The sequence below is a fragment of the Podarcis muralis genome, chromosome 13 (genome assembly GCF_964188315.1).
Source record: "Podarcis muralis chromosome 13, rPodMur119.hap1.1, whole genome shotgun sequence".
NCBI classification, from domain to species: Eukaryota; Metazoa; Chordata; class Lepidosauria; order Squamata; family Lacertidae; genus Podarcis; species Podarcis muralis.
The window spans coordinates 39,756,459-39,775,388 of NC_135667.1; the positions used below are offsets into that span (position 1 = coordinate 39,756,459).

The 18,930-nt window shown below is 47.1% G+C and overlaps 1 protein-coding gene across 6 annotated transcripts in view; it reads right to left on the reverse strand.

Annotated features, from left to right (window-relative positions):
* The window catches only part of ZNF385C (zinc finger protein 385C), a 167,941-nt gene that overhangs the window by 29,269 nt on the left and 119,742 nt on the right, over window positions 1-18,930 (reverse strand). For all 6 annotated transcript variants that reach the window (XM_028702407.2, XM_077917438.1, XM_028702406.2 and 3 more), the window contains one exon: window positions 5,169-5,311. In XM_028702407.2, the coding sequence (XP_028558240.2) occupies window positions 5,169-5,311 (143 nt within the window). The remainder of the gene's footprint in view (window positions 1-5,168; window positions 5,312-18,930) is intronic.

The following is an 18,930-nucleotide window of genomic DNA, read 5'->3' on the forward strand; positions in this document are numbered from 1 at the left end:
AGCACCCTGAATAATTTGATGTCATCAAGAAATTAGGCCACCTCATGTCACTGCTCACCCTAACTCCAGATCCAAGTTAAAAAGCACAGGTCAGAATACAGATCTTTGGGGAACCCCACCTCTTACCACTGATGTAAAGGTAAAGGTAAAGGTAAAGGGACCCCTGACCATTAGGTCCAGTCGTGACCGACTCTGGGGTTGCGGCGCTCATCTCGCTTTATTGGCCGAGGGAGCCGGCGTACAGCTTTTGGGTCATGTGGCCAGCATGACTAAGCCGCTTCTGGCGAACCAGAGCAGCGCATGGAAACGCCGTTTACCTTCCCGCCGGAGCGGTACCTATTTATCTACTTGCACTTTTGACGTGCTTTCGAACTGCTAGGTTGGCAGGAGCAGGGACCGAGCAACGGGAGCTCACCCTGTTGCGGGGATTCAAACCCCTGACCTTCTGATCGGCAAGTCCTAGGCTCTGTGGTTTAACCCACAGCACCACCCGCGTCCTGACCACTGAGATAGCTTTCCATATATTCCTACTCTCTGCTTCCTATTCCTTAACCAATTACTGATCCATAAAAGAACCTGCCTTCTTATTGCGTGGCTGCTAATTGATATTGTTTTTGTTAGGAGACAAGCAATTTCACATTTGATTTCCTTTAAGAAATCTTGGGTGAGTTCCTTAGATTCCCTTCCGTCATGGACTGGCTGGATGCAGAGGAGTGCTGGGAGGCACCAGCTAGGGAACCCCCAAGGGAAGAAGGCTCAGAGCCAGGGGGCTGGTGATGGGACGCCAATGAGTGGTCAGAGGGAGAAAAGGGAGAAGGCTGCAAGGGGGAGGTACCATACCATGATCACAAAATCTGGGGAGGAGGCCCTGGAAAACCTTAAAACACAAATTATTTTTGATTAGCTTGGAATGTTTTTGCAAAGCAAAGCAATCAGAACGATCAGGGGCTTTGTTTATTCAGCTTTGCTCAGAACAGGTATTCTGCCTTGAGGCACAGGAGGTTGAGGAGATGATCCTGCAGGAGCCTCCTTCCAATTCGGTATGCAGCAGCAGTAGGGCACCGCTTAAGGACATTATATTGTTACCTTAACATCTAGATAGGAGTCCCAGCTGCCAGAAAGAATCTTCAGTATGTCCTTGCAGCAGATTAGGCAGAGGAAGAAGGCAGAATGAATGCAGTTCAGATTTCCAGAAGCAGAGCAAGCAAGGAACACAAATGTTGTGGTCCTCAGTGTTCCATTAAGCAACATTTCCATCCTTCCTTCCTTCTTTCTCTTTCAACTAGTATCTCACATTCTAATTCAGGGCCCCTCCAGACTCTCCAGTGTTTTATTGTGGGTGTCCTCTGCAATGTGTTCAGGACACAACGACAGTACATCATAGTGGGGGATTTATTCTGCTTTCGTTTGTTCTGCAATGCTTCCCTGATGCTACCACATTGTTGCTGTGTGGAGGCACAATGGCGCAACAAAAGGAGAACCAAAATAAGCCAGAACATTTGTGGCATAAGAAGCTACAGGATTTCAGCAGGAAATCTACAGGATAGGCACTGATTGGAAATGAAGCAGCATGACCGTCATAAAACCTCTGCAGGCGCCGACAGTATTGAAAGCAGGATTGTGTGTGACCTCCCTGACAGCATCATGAGCACAAATCATTATGAATGCACAATAAAAAGGATGTTTGGAGGGGCCCTCAGAAGAAACAGAAGTGGCTATGGGCTACTTCAGATAACCTGTTTATTTGGCATTCATCCTGATAGCTTTTGTTAAGCTTATGCAGAGGGGCTAGATCAAGGGCCAGCAAACTTTTTCAGCAGGGGGCCAGTCTACTGGCCCTCAGACCTTGTGGGGGGCCGGACTATATTTTGAAGGAAAAAAAGAACAAATTCCTATGCCCCACAAATAACCCAGAGATGCATTTTAAATCAAAGCACACATTCTACTCATGTAAAAACACCAGGCAGGCCCCACAAATAACCCAGAGATGCATTTTAAATAAAAATACACATTCTACTCATGTAAAAACACGCTGATTCCTGGACCATCCATGGGCCAGATTTAGAAGGCGATTGGGCTGGATCCGGCCCCGGGCCTTAGTTGTTCTACCCATGGGCTAGATTATGTTTGGCCTCTGTTCAGCATATGTTCTGATTTGTTTGCAGATCAGGTATATGACAGTAAATATTTGTCCTGCATCCCTCCTGATTTACTTGCAGGTATTCATATGTCACCCCACATTTTTCAATGCCTTTCCCTGTCATTTCCAAGCTGCATAAAGTCCATTTCTTTTAAAAAGTGGATTCGTTGTGCTGGGTAACAGAGCGCTTTGATCCACTTTAACTGTGCAAATCTAAATTTGCAGTAGGTGCTTGAATCCCTCTTGCAAAAATAGTGACAGTAAAACAATAACCAATTTTCAAGAACACAAAACAGAAAAACAAAACAATAACCGAATTTCAAGAACACAAAACAGAAAAACAAATAGTAAAAGAAGCCACTGACAACAGCAGACCCAACAAAGGAACCACATCAACAGGCAGATCAATAAAAGGTGGACTGGAACAGAGAGAAAGAAAACTGAACCAGCAGTCAGATGACACCCAAGTCCTTTAGAAAAAAAGACAGGCTCCAGCCAGGCACCTAAAATTTCAGCATGGGGTCAGGTGGACCTCGGTGGAAAGGACATTCCTTAGTTGCTCACCACCACAACCCAAGAGACCGTGCTCCTCATGAATGGCTGGTGAACTAAATTTAGTGGGGGGAATCAGAGCAGGACCTCAGATATTACACTGGGTGCATTGGGTGCATGGGAGGAGGAGGAACAGAAGACTATATGGTCCAAAAGGTATCCATGTATCAAGTCAAGCAGGCTTTAAAGGTAAGAATTAGCACCTCAAATTGAACGTGGAAACCAAGAAGTAATCAGGGCAGAACAAACATCAACAGACTGCGCCAACTGTCTGGCCCCAGACAACTTGCACCAGTTTTAAGTTTCCAGATGTGTTAAGGGCAACCCCACACAGAGCACTTGGCAGTAGTTCAATCTGGAGAGCGCTACAATATGAATGACTATGGCCAGCTCTAACTTTTACAGGAAATCACATAAGCCAAAGCTGGTAAAAATGTACTACTACTCACTGCCCCAACAGATCATCCAATTCAAGTAGCACCTCAGGCTGTGAACTTGTGCAACCTCATTCAAAATGAACTGAACACCTATACCTGGATTATCATATTCTCCACCCCCAGACAACAACTGTTTTATCTAATCTGGATTAAGTTCCATCTTGTTTTGCTGCATGGTCCAGTATCTCATAGCTGACAATGTTCAAGGTTTCCACTGCCTCCCTAGAGTGTGATCAAAAAAGGCATGTAAAATAAAGCTAGATGTCATCACTTCATCTCATATCTGTGGCCAGTTTCACCCAGTGGTTTCAAATAGATGTTAGAGAGCAAGGGGTGAGGGGGTTAAGAAAAAGATGAAATTCTCTCGGTTGTGAGGTCTCCAGGCTGATAGCAGATAGACTGATGGACACTGGGGATCGAAACCGGGAAAGGGGGGATGGAGTTTGGGAATCCAAAGGGTGGACAATTATATTTTAAACTTTTCTTTTTTCTTTATTTTGTCTTGTTATGAGTATAAAAAAGGGGAATTCATGGAAGGGAATTGGGGTCGACCTTAGAAAAAGATTTTAATGTTTAAAGACTGTTGATTATAAAGGAAAAATGTTTTTATAAAATGGACTAAATTGAATAATGGGCTAAATACAATAAGGTCAAAAATTTGGGACAAGAACTTGTTGAACTAAACAAATGGAAATGGAATACAAGAAGGGGAGGTGTGGGGAAGTCCTGGAAAGATGTTATTGAAAGTAAGGTTTAAATGTAAATGTTTGCTTTTTGCTTTTTTTCTTTTCCTTTTTTGGATTTTTTTGGAAATTTCAATAAATATGATATTAAAAAAAGAAAAGAAAAAGATGAAATTCTGTGACCTGCCATGATTCAGAAACTTGGCTTTTTGGCGTATCTGGCATGCGTGTCTCCCACCCAACTACTTTGGATGTGCTCTGCTTTGTCTGGGAATTGACCAAAAATCAGCATTGGGATGTTTGGGATGGATGAAATTAGGGTCACTCAATTAAACCAATTGGGGGAATACTTCTTCACACAACACTTACAAATTTTTCTATTAAAATATGTGGTGATTTAAAACTGGAGCAGAAAAATTAATGGAGGGCACGTCTACCAATGGCCATTAGCCATGACTGCTGAATAGAACCTCCATGTTCAGAGTATCTCTGAATATCAAGTGCTAGGGACAAAAACAGGAGAGAGCTGTTAAGTTCATGCATTGCTCACAGGCTTCTTGGAAACATCTGTCCACTGGGAAACAGGATGGGCCATTGGTATGGTCAAGCACGGCAGATAATCCTATCCTTATGAAAGACACTCAAGAAAATGGAAGCATGACTCTCCTTGGAGAGCACCTTCTCCATATTTTTAGACTTTCTGGGGGTTGATAATCCAGCTATTATTTCCACCTTCCATATAACAGAAGGGAAACTAAATTTGCAGAGGAAACACAGCACAAAAATTTCCAGGAAATCAATGGAAGAGAAAAGTGAGTTGAACACACCTTTCTGGGAATCCCCAGCTACCTCCTGACCACCAAAAGACCACCCAACAGTGGCAACCTTATCAAATGACCATTCCCATGGCATCATAACAATCCTCAGTGACCTTCACGTCCCTTGTTAAGTGTAGTCGGACAGCTTAAGCTTCCCAACTGTAACGAAAGAAGGCTGGCATAACTTGATGGGCGTGAGCGGGTGTGTGGAGGCATCCTGCACTTGCAGTATTTCTATAGATACCGCACATAACTCCAGCCCTGAGCATGTGTGTTCTGGGTGACCTTGAAGTCAGCAGATCAACAGGAGAAATTATGAAATTGAACCAGCAAAGGAGGCCGGAAGAAAGCAGTGACACATCAGCAATCACATGGTGGGGCAAGCGGCGATTCCGTTGCATGTTTTGACCCGGGAGATGTAGGACAGTTTTGCAGTTAGCCCTCTGCAGATGGAGAAAGCTCTCTCTGGTAACCTCTCTGCTCGAGCAGGATGCCTCCTCCTCAGTAACATTTAGACCAGGTCAAGTAACAGACTCACCGTGTTGAAGTTGGGGAAGAGGTTGAGCTGGGGGGCCCCATTGAAGCGGAAGGTCAGGAAATGCTTGATGTCCAGCGGCGAATGCAGGGACCGTCCTGGGATGGGGAGCGATGTCAAGAGGGAGCTATTGTGGCTGGCTGGACCTAAGAGGCAAGAAGAGAAGGGAGATAAGAAATACCACAAGTTTAAGAGGAAACGGAGTAGAGTCAGAAAGACACCCGCATACGCTGCATCATTCACAAATGGGGTGGTGCGAGAGAAGCGCTAGTTTGCCATATATAGGGATAGTGGGTGGTGCTATGGTCTAAACCAGTGTTTCCCAACCGGTGTTCCGCGGCACACTAGTGTGCCGTGAGACGTTGCCTAGTGTGCCGTGGGAGGGAGGCGGGCGAGTCGGGCGGCGAGAGGCGGGGCGGCGGCGGCGAGCACACGCGGGGCGGCGAGCGAGCTCCCTCCCACATCCCATCGCCGCGAATGCAGGCTTTCGCTGAAGCCTGGAGAGCGAGAGGGGTCGGTGCGCACCGACCCCTCTTGCTCTCCAGGCTTAAGGAAGCTATCCCCCCAGCCGCGCAAGCTCCCAGAGCGATGCCAAAGCTGCGCGCACCTTCGCCATCGCTCTCCGACCTGCTCTGGGGGCTGGGGACGGGAGAAGCTCCGGCTTCCCCCGCCCCCAGCCCGCGCAAGGTCCCAGAGCGATGCGGAAGGTGCGCGCACCTTCGCCATCGCTCTCCGACCTGCTCTGGGGGCTGGGGACGGGAGAAGCTCCGGCTTCCCCCGCCCCCAGCCCGTGCAAGGTCCCAGAGCGATGGCGAAGGTGCACGCACCTTCGCCATCGCTCTCCGACCCGCTCTGGGGGCTGGGGACGGGAGAAGCTCCGGCTTCCCCCGCCCCCAGCCCGCGCAAGGTCCCAGAGCGATGCGGAACGTGCGCGCACCTTCGCCATCGCTCTCCGACCTGCTCTGGCGGCTGGGGGTGGGAGAAGCTCCGGCTTCCCCCGCCCCCAGCCCGCGCAAGGTCCCAGAGCGATGCCGAAGGTGCGCACACCTTCGCCATCGCTCTCTGACCTGCTCTGGCGGCTGGGGGCGGGGGAAGCTCGGGCTTCCACCACCCCTAGCTCCTGCAAGCTCCGGGAGCAATGGCAAAGGTGCGCTCGCCTTCGCCATCGCTCTCGGACCCTTTCTGGGGGCTGGGGAAGCTCGGGCTTCCCCCACCCCCAGTCCCGCAAGCTCCGGGAGCCACTCTGGCTCCCATTCTGGGGGCTGGGGTCGGGGGAAGCTCGGGCTTCTCCCGCCCCAGCCCCGCGTCTGGGGGGGGGGAATAATTTTTTTCCCTTTATTTCCCCCCCAAAATCTAGGTGCGTCCTATGGGCCGGTGCGTCCTATAGGGCGAAAAATACGGTAGTCAATATAGGCACAGAGTTAATTTTTTAAACATTTTCTAATGGTGGTGTGCCTCAAGATTTTTTTCATGAAACAAGTGTGCCTTTGCCCAAAAAAGGTTGGGAAACACTGGTCTAAACCACTAAGCCTCTTGGGCTTGCCGATCGGAAGAATGGCGGTTCAAGTCCCTGCAACGGGGTGAGTTCCTATTGCTCTGTCCCAGCTCCTGCCAACCTAGCAGTTTGAAAGCACACCAGTGCAAGTAGATAAATAGGTACCACTGCGGCGGAAAGGTAAACAGCATTTCTGTGCGCTCTGGTTTCCGTCATGGTGTCCCGTTGCGCCAGAAACGGTTTATTCATGCTGGCCACATGACCCAGAAAGCTGTCTGTGGACGAACGCCGGCTCCATCGGCTTGAAAATGAGATGAATGCCACAACCCCATAGTCGTTCTTTACCTTTAGTTTGCCATGTGAAATAAGTAAGCCCAATAAACGTATAAGCACAGGAGAATAAGTTGCTCACTGTGTGTGATTTTTCTGTCGTGCCATTTGTAATCGCTTTCTGCTGCTGGCTACCTTGCAGATGTAAAAGATCCCATGTTCAACTCCTGGCACCTGATCTCTAGGAAAGGCTCTTGCCTGAAATCCTTAATAGCTGCTACCAGTCTGTGCACAATACTGAACTGGGAGGACTGAGGGTCTGACTCAATGTAATTGATGCTGTGAGTCGCCACGAGATCTAAGGACGAAGGGCATATACCAATTTAATAAATGAAATGAAAATAAATAAATAATAAATAAATAACTTAAGACAGCGTCTTTTGTTTTGTGTTCACCTGGAATCACAGAACTGTAGAACTGGAAGGGACCCTGAGGGGCATCTAGTCCGAACCCCTGCAATGCAGGAATCTCAACCAAAGCATCCATGACTGTCAGAAAGTTCTTCCAGATGTTAGATGGAATCTCCTTTCTTGTCACTCGAAGCCACTGGTCCTGGTCCTAGCCTCCGGAGCAGGAAAAAACAAGCTTGCTCCATCTTCCATGTGACAGGCCTTTAGATACTTGGCTAAGTGTTGGAGTGTATGGAATAGAACATCCCCGGGGCTGTTTTTCAGCTGGAACTCACCAGAACTTAGTTCTGGCACCTTTGCCATTCTAAGAGAACGAGGGAGGTGTTAATGGACGTCCCTATTTTCATCGGGGAGAAGGGGACGACAGAGGACGAGATGGTTGGATAGTTTTCTCGAAGCTACCAGCATGAGTTTGACCAAACTGCGGGAGGCAATGGAAGACAGGAGTGCCTGGCGTGCTCTGGTCCATGGGGTCATGAAGAGTCGGACACGACTAAACGACTAAACAACAACAACATTTTCATTGGAGAAATGTTGGAGGGTATGGAGTGAAGTGTGCCTTCAGTTTTTAATTCAGAAAAAGACTATTTTAGAAGTTTCAGAGACACTGATTTTAATTTTACACAGTCTTGGCCTTGGCCATGCAGCAATCAGATTTTTGAAAGCAATATTAGTGCAACCATACTGATGCTAATTGCTCGCCCTGTAACTGCCCACTTCTGCTGTCCTGCTAGCTACAGAGATGGAAAGTGATCACTTGGTGGATTACATACTCTGTAAGGAAAGGAAAGCAATTAACTGTAAGGAATGTACTTCACTGTCTTGGGTGGATATATACACAAACTATTCAAGCCACGCACCCAAAGGGAAAGTGTGAGCAGCTGCTTTCCCCTTGCTCTTTTTAACTAGCATCTATTTCCATAACTGAAAATGGCCAACATAATATCTTATTACTTTTCTTTCTTCTAGGCTGGCCATAACCAGCTTCTTCTGTCTTCCCTTTAAACAGTTTTCTTTCTTAGATCCAACGTGTCCTCCTTAAAAGTTTCTCTCTGAACCTTTCCCAGTATGTTGTTCCTTTGTAAAACACAAATTGTTGGTGACCTGCACCATAGAGAGGCCACTGCATACAAGGTAAACGCAACATATTTTTCTGCCCTAAAGGTCATTTAATTTTGCTGTCCTTGCCCCAATGTTCTGTTGCATTTGGCAAGGTGTGGGGGGGGGGGCTCTCAAGGTCCTCCAAGGCCTTTCCTAATTCCTGACCCTTTTCCAGCTTTTCTATATGAATAGAGCAGCGATTGCCAACCCTAAACCCCCAAAGGTATTCACTGGTGTTCTTGGGCACCAGGTCGGTGAACATTTACCGTATTTTTCGCTCTATAAGACGCACCAGACCACAAGACGCACCTAGTTTTTGGAGGAGGAAAACAAGAAAAAAAATATTCTGAATCTCAGAAGCCAGAACAGCAAGAGGGATCGTTACGCAGTGAAAGCAGCAATCCCTCTTGCTGTTCTGGCTTCTGGGATAGCTGCGCAGCCTGCATTCACTCCATAAGACGCACACACATTTCCCCTTACTTTTTAGGAGGGAAAAAGTGAGTCTTATAGAGCAAAAAATACGGTATTTAATGACAGGCATTGTGACTTCTACCTTATTGTTACTGTGACTTTTATATTGGATCAGATTGTTACTATTAATGTTTGAGGATTTATTGTTATTTTTATGTGTGTTGGAAGCCACCCAGAATGGCTGGGGTATAAATAAAAAAATGTTGTTGTTGTTGTATCCTTTGCTTGTGGAGAGGCTTATCTGAATTGGGGTGAATGGGTTGCTCAAACATGCTCTATGTGTCTGATTGAGAGAGATGCACTTAAGCAGAAAAAAGGGGAGAGATTTTAATTTTTTGCAATCTGTGCTTAGCTGTGTGTGAGAGAGAGGACAGAGAGAAAGGGATGTGTATTTTTCTTGGTACTAGAAAATACAGCTGCAACACTTTGTGTATTTTGTGCAGTAGAGTGGGGAAATCAATATTGCGTGATCTGCACAATCTGGACCAGCAGGACACAGCTGACTTCCATGGCAAGCTTGAAGTTGTCCCGGGGAGGAGGGAGAAGCAATTATTATACAGTGGTACCTCGGGTTAAGAACTTAATTCGTTCTGGAGGTCTGTTCTTAACCTGAAACTGTATAATAGCAAAATTATTATTAATGTTATTAAGGAATAGGATGTCCCTATTTTCATCGAAGAAATGTCAGAGAGTACAGTGGTACCTCGGGTTAAGTACTTAATTTGTTCTGGAGGTCTGTTCTTAACCTGAAACTGTTCTTAACCTGAAGCACCACTTTAGCTAATGGAGCCTCCTGCTGCTGCTGCGCTGCCGCTGCACGATTTCTGTTCTCATCCTGAAGCAAAGTTCTTAACCCGAGGTAATATTTCTGGGTTGGCGGAGTCTGTAACCTGAAGCGTATGTTACCTGAGGTACCACTGTACTTCTAATTTTGTGTTATGCCACGGTAGCCATTTTATGACTGGCGCCCACTCTCTCAAAATTCAAAATGTGCCTTCTGGTCCAAGACTCCTTGAATGGAAGGGAAGGGAAGGGATTGCAATTTAGGAAAACTATTCAGAGGCCAGTCGCATCTATCCACAAGGCCAGCACAGTCTGGGTTGGGGAGGAGAGATCACATCTCAAGGGCTTCCCAAGCTTCACTGTAGCTCCCTTTTCCTGCTGCATACAAACTTTCTTATTACTACTATTTCTTAATGCTTACATCCTACCCTTCCTCCCATAGGAGCCCAGTGTAGCTAACAACAACCTCCATGATATACAATCAACATAAAAAACAGTAACTAAAATAAAGATTAGTCTATATCAACAATAAAAAAAGAATGGGGGGGAAAGATAATTTGACTCTTCAGCTTTACCACAGATTATCCACAAACAGTGTTTTCGTTTTTGCCTAAATGGTAAGAACCTGTAGGACAACTTCATCTGCTTCTGAATACCAATTGCTGGAAACCACAGGAGGGGAGAATGTTCTTGTGCTCAGGTCCTCCTTAAAAATCTCCCACAGGCATCTTGGTTGGTCACCGTAAGATCAGGTGCTGGACTACATGGGCCATTGTTCTGATCCATCAGGCTCTGTTCCTATGTGCTGAGTGTGGGGCCAGGCCAGGTAGAAGTGAGTCCACTCAGGTAGGAGTGTAAGTATGCCTCAGGTCTCTAAGTCCAGTGTGGTGATTATGAGCCATAGGGTCAAAACGTGTTTGGCCTTATTTCATTATGTTTTATGGAGTCAAGCAATTTGCACAGCAGTAATGTAACAACAGCATGGGACGCGGGTGGCGCTGTGGGTTAAACCACAGAGCCTAGGACTTGCCGATCAGAAGGTCGGCGGTTTGAATCCCCACGACGGGGTGAGCTCCCGTTGCTCAGTCCCTGATCCTGCCAACCTAGCAGTTCGAAAGCACATCAAAATGCAAGTAGATAAATAGGTACCGGCGGGAAGGTAAACGGCATTTCCGTGCGCTGCTCTGGTTCGCCAGAAGCCGCTTAGTCATGCTGGCCACATGACCCAGAAGCTGTACTCTGGCTCCCTCGGCCAATAAAGCGAGATGAGCGCCGCAACCCCAGAGTCGGTCACGACTGGACCTAATGGTCAGGGGTCCCTTTACCTTTTAATGTAACAACAACAAAAAAACGTTGAACAGAGACAGCCTGCGGCCTCATCCAGGAACTCCTCTGACCAGGAAATGGGAGATCTCACCACGTTTAGGTTTCTAGTGGAAAGTTTCCAGCTTCTGACAGGAGAGATGCTCAAGCAGCAACCCTCCATAGGAACTGGGGAAACTGGTGCAGTATCTTGGGTGGACCCATGGCGGTTTCCCTTAAAATGCAAACTGTAGTGTTGGAGAGGTTATTTTACTCAAGGCCATGGTTGTGGGAGGGAGGGGTTTCCCTTCCACAAACCCTACAGTCCCAAAACTGCTCAAAGTTTCCTCATACCCACTGTTTACATAACCATGCAGATGAATGTATAGTTTGGCCTTCAGTCCTCCTCCTGGCCTGAATATTCTCTGTTCAAATTCCACCCATGTAAGGCCTGAATCTGAGATTTCCTAGTGCAAACATGGCTTAAATGGCCTAACTGGGCTATGAAGAAGGGAATGACCTTGATGGCATCTATCTTCTCTTCTCCCTCCCTCCCACTTCTGGCTAACAAAGGATTGTAGCAAACGTCAATTCTGCTCAGAGTAGCCCCGCTGAAATTTATGGGCACGACCAACTAAGGTCCTTTAACGTTAATGGGTTCACTTGAATACAACTCAAGATGCACAGATTGAAATATGGGGCACAACTGCGTAGGGGACCAACGCTATAAGACACTGGGGTTTCCAGGCACAGGGTAGCATGTATACCTCTTATACCGTATTTTGCGCTCTATAGGACACACCCGACCATAGGACGCACCTTGTTTTAGAGGGGGAGAACAAGAAAGAAAAAATTATATCCCTCTCTGCTCAGCGCCCCTTCAGCAAAGCGGCAGGAGAAACGGAGCCCCTTCCATTTCTCCTCCCGCTTGGCTGAAGGGACGCTGCGCAGCTCTCCCTCTCTGCTGAATCCGGGAGAGTCTTGCTCTCCCGGCTTCAGCAAAAGGAACCCGAAGCCTCTGGAGCACAGCGGGATCTCCCGCTGCGCTCCGGAGGCTTCAGGCGGCTATCCCTGAAGGCTTCGGAGTGCAGCATGAGTTCCCGCTGCACTCCGGAGGTTTCAGGTTGCTTTCGCTGAAGCCAGGAGAGTCTTACAAGAGCAAGACTCTCCTGGCTTCAGCAAAATGAACCCAAAACCTCCGGAGCGCAGCGGGAACTCGTGCTGCGCTCCGAAGGCTTCAGGCGGCTATCCCTGAAGCCTGGAGAGCGAGAGGATTCGGTGCACACTGACCCCTCTCCCTCTCCAGGCTTCAGCGAAAGCAACGCGAAGCCTCCGGAGCGTGGAGGGAGCGCTCCCTCTGTGCTTCGGAGGCTTCGCGTTGCTATCGCTGAAGCCAAGGAGCCTGCATTCGCTCCACAGGACGCACACACATTTACCCTTAATTTTTGGAGGAGCAAAAGTGCGTCCTATAGAGCGAAAAATACAGTACCTCTAATGCTGGTTATATCACTTTCGCTTCTGTCAAATAACATCTGCCACCGACTCCTATGGTGGTGGGGGTGTAATGCACAAAAGATATTGGCAACACTATTCAAGTGAAGGCAGAGAACGTGAAATACTCAGAGTAATGCAGGGCACCCTTCAGCGATCCTTGCAATCTACAGTCCCCTCTTCTTTCAATACACAGCTTCTATCATGATGACTGGCAATAAAACACTTCAAAGCATACGCTCTGCCTTTCCCACCAGTTGATGGCTCTGTTCTTCACCCCCTAATTCCATAGGTAGGTGAATTCTTCTGTTATTTATTTAACTTTATTTTCCAGTGTTAAACCAGAAGCGGTAGGAAGAGAATGGATCAAAGACCATCATATTTTTTTTTATAAAAAAATAAAAATCTCAGTGTGCACATTTTTCTACAGATTGTAGTGTAACGGGCCCAAAGATGCCTGGAAGGCACAAGTGGCCTCTTTCTAGCAGATTGGACAAATTTGTTCCCGTCTTTGTAGAGGGAACTGCTCCCCGAACCAGCTCTGACTCCAGGGGGGTAAACTACAGCTTGCTTCGTCAGGCATGTACTGATCAAATTAATACCAAAGTCACCCAGAAGGGAAATCTGGAGAACAGCAGGCAACAACTCCCCCCCCCCTCCAAAAAAAATGTTTCTCATTTATACGTTTTAAAGTGACAAACAAGCATGCAATAATTTGTTATATATTACCTCACCCACCTCAACTGCCCGTCCAAGGTTATCCCTTGTCCTTTTGGTCCTTCCAACTGGCTTGTGAGGCAGTGATGGACTGAGAGATACTGAGCAGCCTAAGCTCAAGAGGGAAAGGTCTCCTCCGCAATAGTCCAACTCTAATCTCAACACATTAACATGGCTCTCCCACACAAGAAAGCAGAATACAGTGGTACCTCTGGTTGCGAACAGGATCCGTTCCGGAGGCCCATTCACAACATGAGAAGAGTGCAACCTGAAGCGCTGTATCTGTGCAGGTGCACGGTGCGATTTGGCGCTTGTGCGCATGCACAAGCGGCGAAACCTGGAAGTAATCCTTTCTGGTACTTCCGGGTCACCACAGGATGTAACCTGAAAGAACGTAACATGAAGCAAACGTAACATGGGGTATGACTGTACAAGCTAGAAGTGAATGTGTACATAATTACCATATTTTTCCAAGTACAGTGGTACCTCGGGTTACATATGCTTCAGGTTACATATGCTTCAGGTTACACACTCTGCTAACCCAGAAATAGTGCTTCAGGTTAAGAGCTTTGCTTCAGGATAAGAACAGAAATTGGGATCCGGCGGTGTGGCGGCAGCAGGAGGCCCCATTAGCTAAAGTGGTGCTTCAGGTTAAGAACAGTTTCAGGTTAAGAACGGACCTCTGGAACGAATTAAGTACTTAACCCGAGGTACCACTGTATAAGACTATGGGGTTTTTTTAAAACCAAAAAATAGGATTAAAATTGGGGCTCACCTTATACACTGAAAGTGCTGAGGTGTGTTTTCTTAATTTGGAGTCCCCAAAAATAGGGGACGTCTTATACATGAAAAAATATGGTATATTGTAAGGTTTGGAAGGAAATTTCTGCCCAACACCACTGACTAAAGCAAATCTCTAGGGTGGGACTACTATAACTAACATAGTTTGTGGAACATGTGTTTTGTTTTGTTTTACTTTTTCAATTTCAATAACTTTACTGTTCTAGCCAAAGGCCATGATAAACCCACATAACAGTACAGTCTTACCTTGGAAGTCGAACGGAATCCATTCCGAAAGTCTGTTTGACTTCCAAAACGTTCAACTTCCAAGGCACAGCTTCTGATTGGCTGCAGGAGCGTCCTGCAGCCAAGTGGAAGCCGCATAAGCTGCACCGGACGTTTGGCTTCCGAAAATCATTTGAAAACTGGAACAACCACTTCCAGTTTTCGATCGTTCGGGAACTGAAACATTTGAGTTTACAGGCGTTCGGATTCTGAGGTTCCACTGTACCGATAAAACATTTTAAAGCACCAGTCGTACCACTATTTAAACCTATTCTGACCCTCGTTTCCGTGTTACTGTATAGCACTTGGATCAATAGCGGAAGTCTACAGTCAGACAACCTTTTAATTCTAGTAACAGCTCTCTGTTGGCCAACATGAATTAGAGAGCAAAATTTATACCATACATCTGGATCCTGAAAGGTTAGTTTGATGCTGTCTCTCTGGACACAATTAAACAGGTATTTACAACGTAAACAATGGCTTGAATTCCTGCTTGCAGTTCAGAATCTGTTTTCATTATTCTGTTGGATTTCTTCACTGGTCAGTTATAAATGACCACCTGTAGAACATCTGGGGACATCTTTCTAGAAGAATCATAATGGAAATTTGGACTTTCCCCCTGCAGCGTGCCTGTGCATCCGCCACCGAAATCTGTCCCCTCATTTACTGAAATCACACGCACACACCCTGCAGCATGCCCCCACCAACACAATTTATGGGTGCCTGGCCCCTTCATGGGCAATTTTCTGGGTGCTTGGGCACCCAGGACCCCAAGGAGTCAACGCCTATGTTTCTAATGTAGATATTCACTCACCCCACCTTCCCAACTGGAGGGATGCCATTTTGTGGTTCACCTAAGGCAGGGGTCAGCAAACTTTTTCAGCAGGGGGCCGGTCCACTGTCCCTCAGACCTTGTGGGCAGCCGGACTATATTTAGGGGGGGGGGGAATGAACGAATTCCTATGCCCCACAAATAACCCAGAGATGCATTTTAAATAAAAGGACACATTCTACTCATGTAAAAACACGCTGATTCCCGGGCCGTCCACGGGCTGGATTTAGAAGGTGATTGGGCCGGATCTGGCCCCCGGGCCTTAGTTTGCCTACCCATGGCCTAAGGTGCCAAAATGTCTTGGTCTGGCCCTACTCCACCACGGAAACCTACTTAGGAGCTCCTTGTTCTCTGTATCTTGTCACCTGCTTCTGATCACTCTCTGATCTCTTTGGCTATCGCCCAGCATCCCACAGGCTCTCCACAACAGGGCAGAGGTGGCAATGCTCAATCAAAATTTTCCAAGCCAGAGACTCACCAAACAGCAATTCCAGCACTTTGCATAATTCCTTGCCTGCTTCCCAGTATTAACAAATGTAGAATTATGGGAAATGAAGCATGCATATGCAAAACCTTGCTCAATTTGCACAATTCATAAAAGCCAGAGGCTTCTTGTCCTGGAATCTATGGTGACACATGACTTTTCCTGTCTCCATGTTAAAGTACAGCTCCAAACTTATTTCTTCATAGTTCCATGAGGAATTGGGAGGAGGAAACGGGGACCACAAAATCCCACATTCTGCAAGTTCTATCAAAGCACCCAAAACGTAGTTAGTAATAAGGCAAATTCAATCTGAGCAAAGGGGGGAAAGTACCCATGTGCATAATTTAGTTCAATGCAGTGGCTGAATTAGAAATGTTATTACAGGATTTCTGAACCACACAAAACAAAGTTATTGTATTCCTCCACCAGTGATTTGCTGTTCCTTCTTGGGTGCCCACTCAAAGCTTTTGCTGTTGTCTTCCTTTATATGTAAATATGTGAGCAAGCAACACTTATCACTGTAACTGAGATCATCTTGCAGTGTAGGCAGCCAAAGGGATTCAATTTTTTTGTATTAAAACAAATCCCATAACATTTCTGATGGTTAGGACCAGGGGTCAGTAAACTTTTTCAGCTATGGACCGATCCACCATCCCGCAGACCTTATGGGGGGCTGGACTATATTTTTTTTTGGGGGGGGGGGGCGGAATGAACGAATTCCTATGCCCCACAAATAACCCAGAGATGCATTTTAAATAAAAGGATACATTCTACTCAAGTAAAAACACGCTGATTCCTGGACCGTTTGCGGGCTTAGTGATTGGGCTGGATCCAGCCCCCGGGCCTTAGTTTGCCTACCCATGGTTAGGACACTGGCACCATAACAACATTCTCTCTCTCTCTCTCTCTCTCTCTCTCTCTCTCTCTCTGCCCCCCCCCCTACAGAATTATGGTGCAAAGTTTTTATGATGGAAAAATCTAACAGGAGCGCTAGAGGACAGGCTACTTTATAGCGTGAGTCTGCAGCAAATTTTAAACCTGGAGCCTAAGAGATACTAGGCAGGCATTCAGCCTGTATGCCACCAAAAAGCTCTAGCTGGAGTATAGGGTAACAAGCCAAACCAGCAAATGAGGCACTTGGAGAGCAATAGGCCAAATTAGGCCAGGTGGTGAGGCTGATCTCTGTGAAAGCTTTCAGTTCAGATTTATCTAGTCTGGGCTATATGAGGACTCGCCTGCTACTCCTATTTCTTCCAACAGATCAACCTCGCCTTATGTCACTACACTCAATTTTGCCTCCTTTCCAGGACCTTGCCTCCTGTCATGAGACCCAGCTCTGACATCCTTCCCCATGCCGTTAATAGGGAGCGATTTCTCTGTGATGAGGATATTAGTGTGCCTTGATGGAGCACAACTAAAATGGCTCTCCTAGGGGACTTGGACAATTTGGGGACAACCCGTTCTTGTCATCTAGAACAGTGTTTTTCAACCACTGTTCCGCGGCACACTAGTGTGCCGCGAGATGTTGCCTGGTGTGCCGTGGGAAAAATTGAAAAATTCGAAAGATTTTTTTTTTAAAAAAATGTCAAATTTTCGTCCACTAGGCGGGTGCCGGACTGTGTCCTGGGTATGGGGTGGGGTTTTTGACCCCACCCTCGGCCAGCAGGGGCACTGATTGGCGCTCCTCAGGGGGACACCCTCCACTTTTCTGATGTCCGGGCTGTGATTGGTCCAGACTCCAGCCTGGACCTATCACAGTAGGACATTATCTTCCGACTTCCTTCCTGCCTGAGCACAGTGTGCACAGCAGCGGAAAGAAGAAGACGTCGCGACTCGAGTCACCAGGAGGACCGGAGCAGGAGGAGATGGACGGAGACCAGGACTCGGCGGGAGTCGGCACTGCAGAGAGACCGCATCCGGATCCAGACCAGGCCGCAGGTGCAGCATGAGGTGAGGAGGTCATCTGGAACCAGTCAGTCACGGTCGGGTCTCGGAAGAGAGACGAGTGAGTCCAGCCCTGTGCAGCAGCAGCAGCCCGGTAAGTTTATATATAGTCAATATAGGCACAGAGTTAATTTTTTTAACATTTTCTAATGGTGGTGTGCCTCGTGATTTTTTTCATGAAACAAGTGTGCCTTTGCCCAAAAAAAGTTGAAGAACACTGATCTAGAATATTGTGATCTACGTGGCATTATCTTGCATGCCTCTTTTCGTTGCTCTTACAATCCTGCAGTCTGGATGAAGCACCTCAGTTTTTCTCTCTCTGTATTTATCAGGCAGATGATGACCCCCTGCTTTCATAATACCAGCACCAGGGGGCATTCGACAAAGCTGAATTCCAGGAAGATTCAGGACAGACAAAACAAAATACTTCACCACACAGCGCATGACTGAACTATGGAATTCACTTTTAACAGGATGTGTTAATGGGTATCAACTCGGAAGACTTTTCAAAAGTATTAGACCAATTCACTGAGGGCGGAGTTACCTCTGTTATACTTCCACTGTCACAGGCGGTAGGCCTTTATATATTTGTTGGGGAGAATATTGTTGCACTCAGGTCTTGCTTGTGGGTACCTGGTGGGTCACTATGAGAGAAAAGGATGCTGGGGTAGAAGGCCATTTGTCCTAATCCAACAGGATTCTCCTTATGTTCTTATTAAAAAGGGTTCAAGAGTGCTAAGGTAAAGGTAAAGGGACCCCTGACCATTAGGTCCAGTCGTGGCTGACTCTGGGTTGCAGCGCTCATCTCGCTTTACTGGCCGAGGGAGCCGGCGTTCAGCTTCCGGGTCATATGGCCAGCATGACTAAGCCGCTTCAGGCGAACCAGAGCAGCGCATGGAAACGCCGCTTACCTTCCCGCCGGAGCGGTACCTATTTATCTACTTGCACTTTGACGTGCTGTTGAACTTGCTAGGTTGACAGGAACAGGGACGGAGCAACAGGAGCTCACCCTGTAGCGGGGATTCAAACCGCCGACTTTCTGATCAGCAAGTCCTAGGCTCTGTGGTTTAACCCACAGCGCCACCAGCATCTCGCGTCAAGAGTGCTACTTCTTCCTTAATTCCAGCTCAGTAGCCACACTCAAGGCCCTGCCCACCTCACTGTTTTGGGTAGTGCTAGGAACCTGCCTCCTCTCCTCTTCCTCCAAGTGTCCCCATTTTCCAGGAGAGTCAGTCCCGGATTTACAGAAGCCATCCCGGTTTCTGATTTGATCCCAAAATGTCCTGCTTTTCCTTAGGATGTCCCTACTTTCATCAGAGAAATGTTAGAGGGTGTGGAGT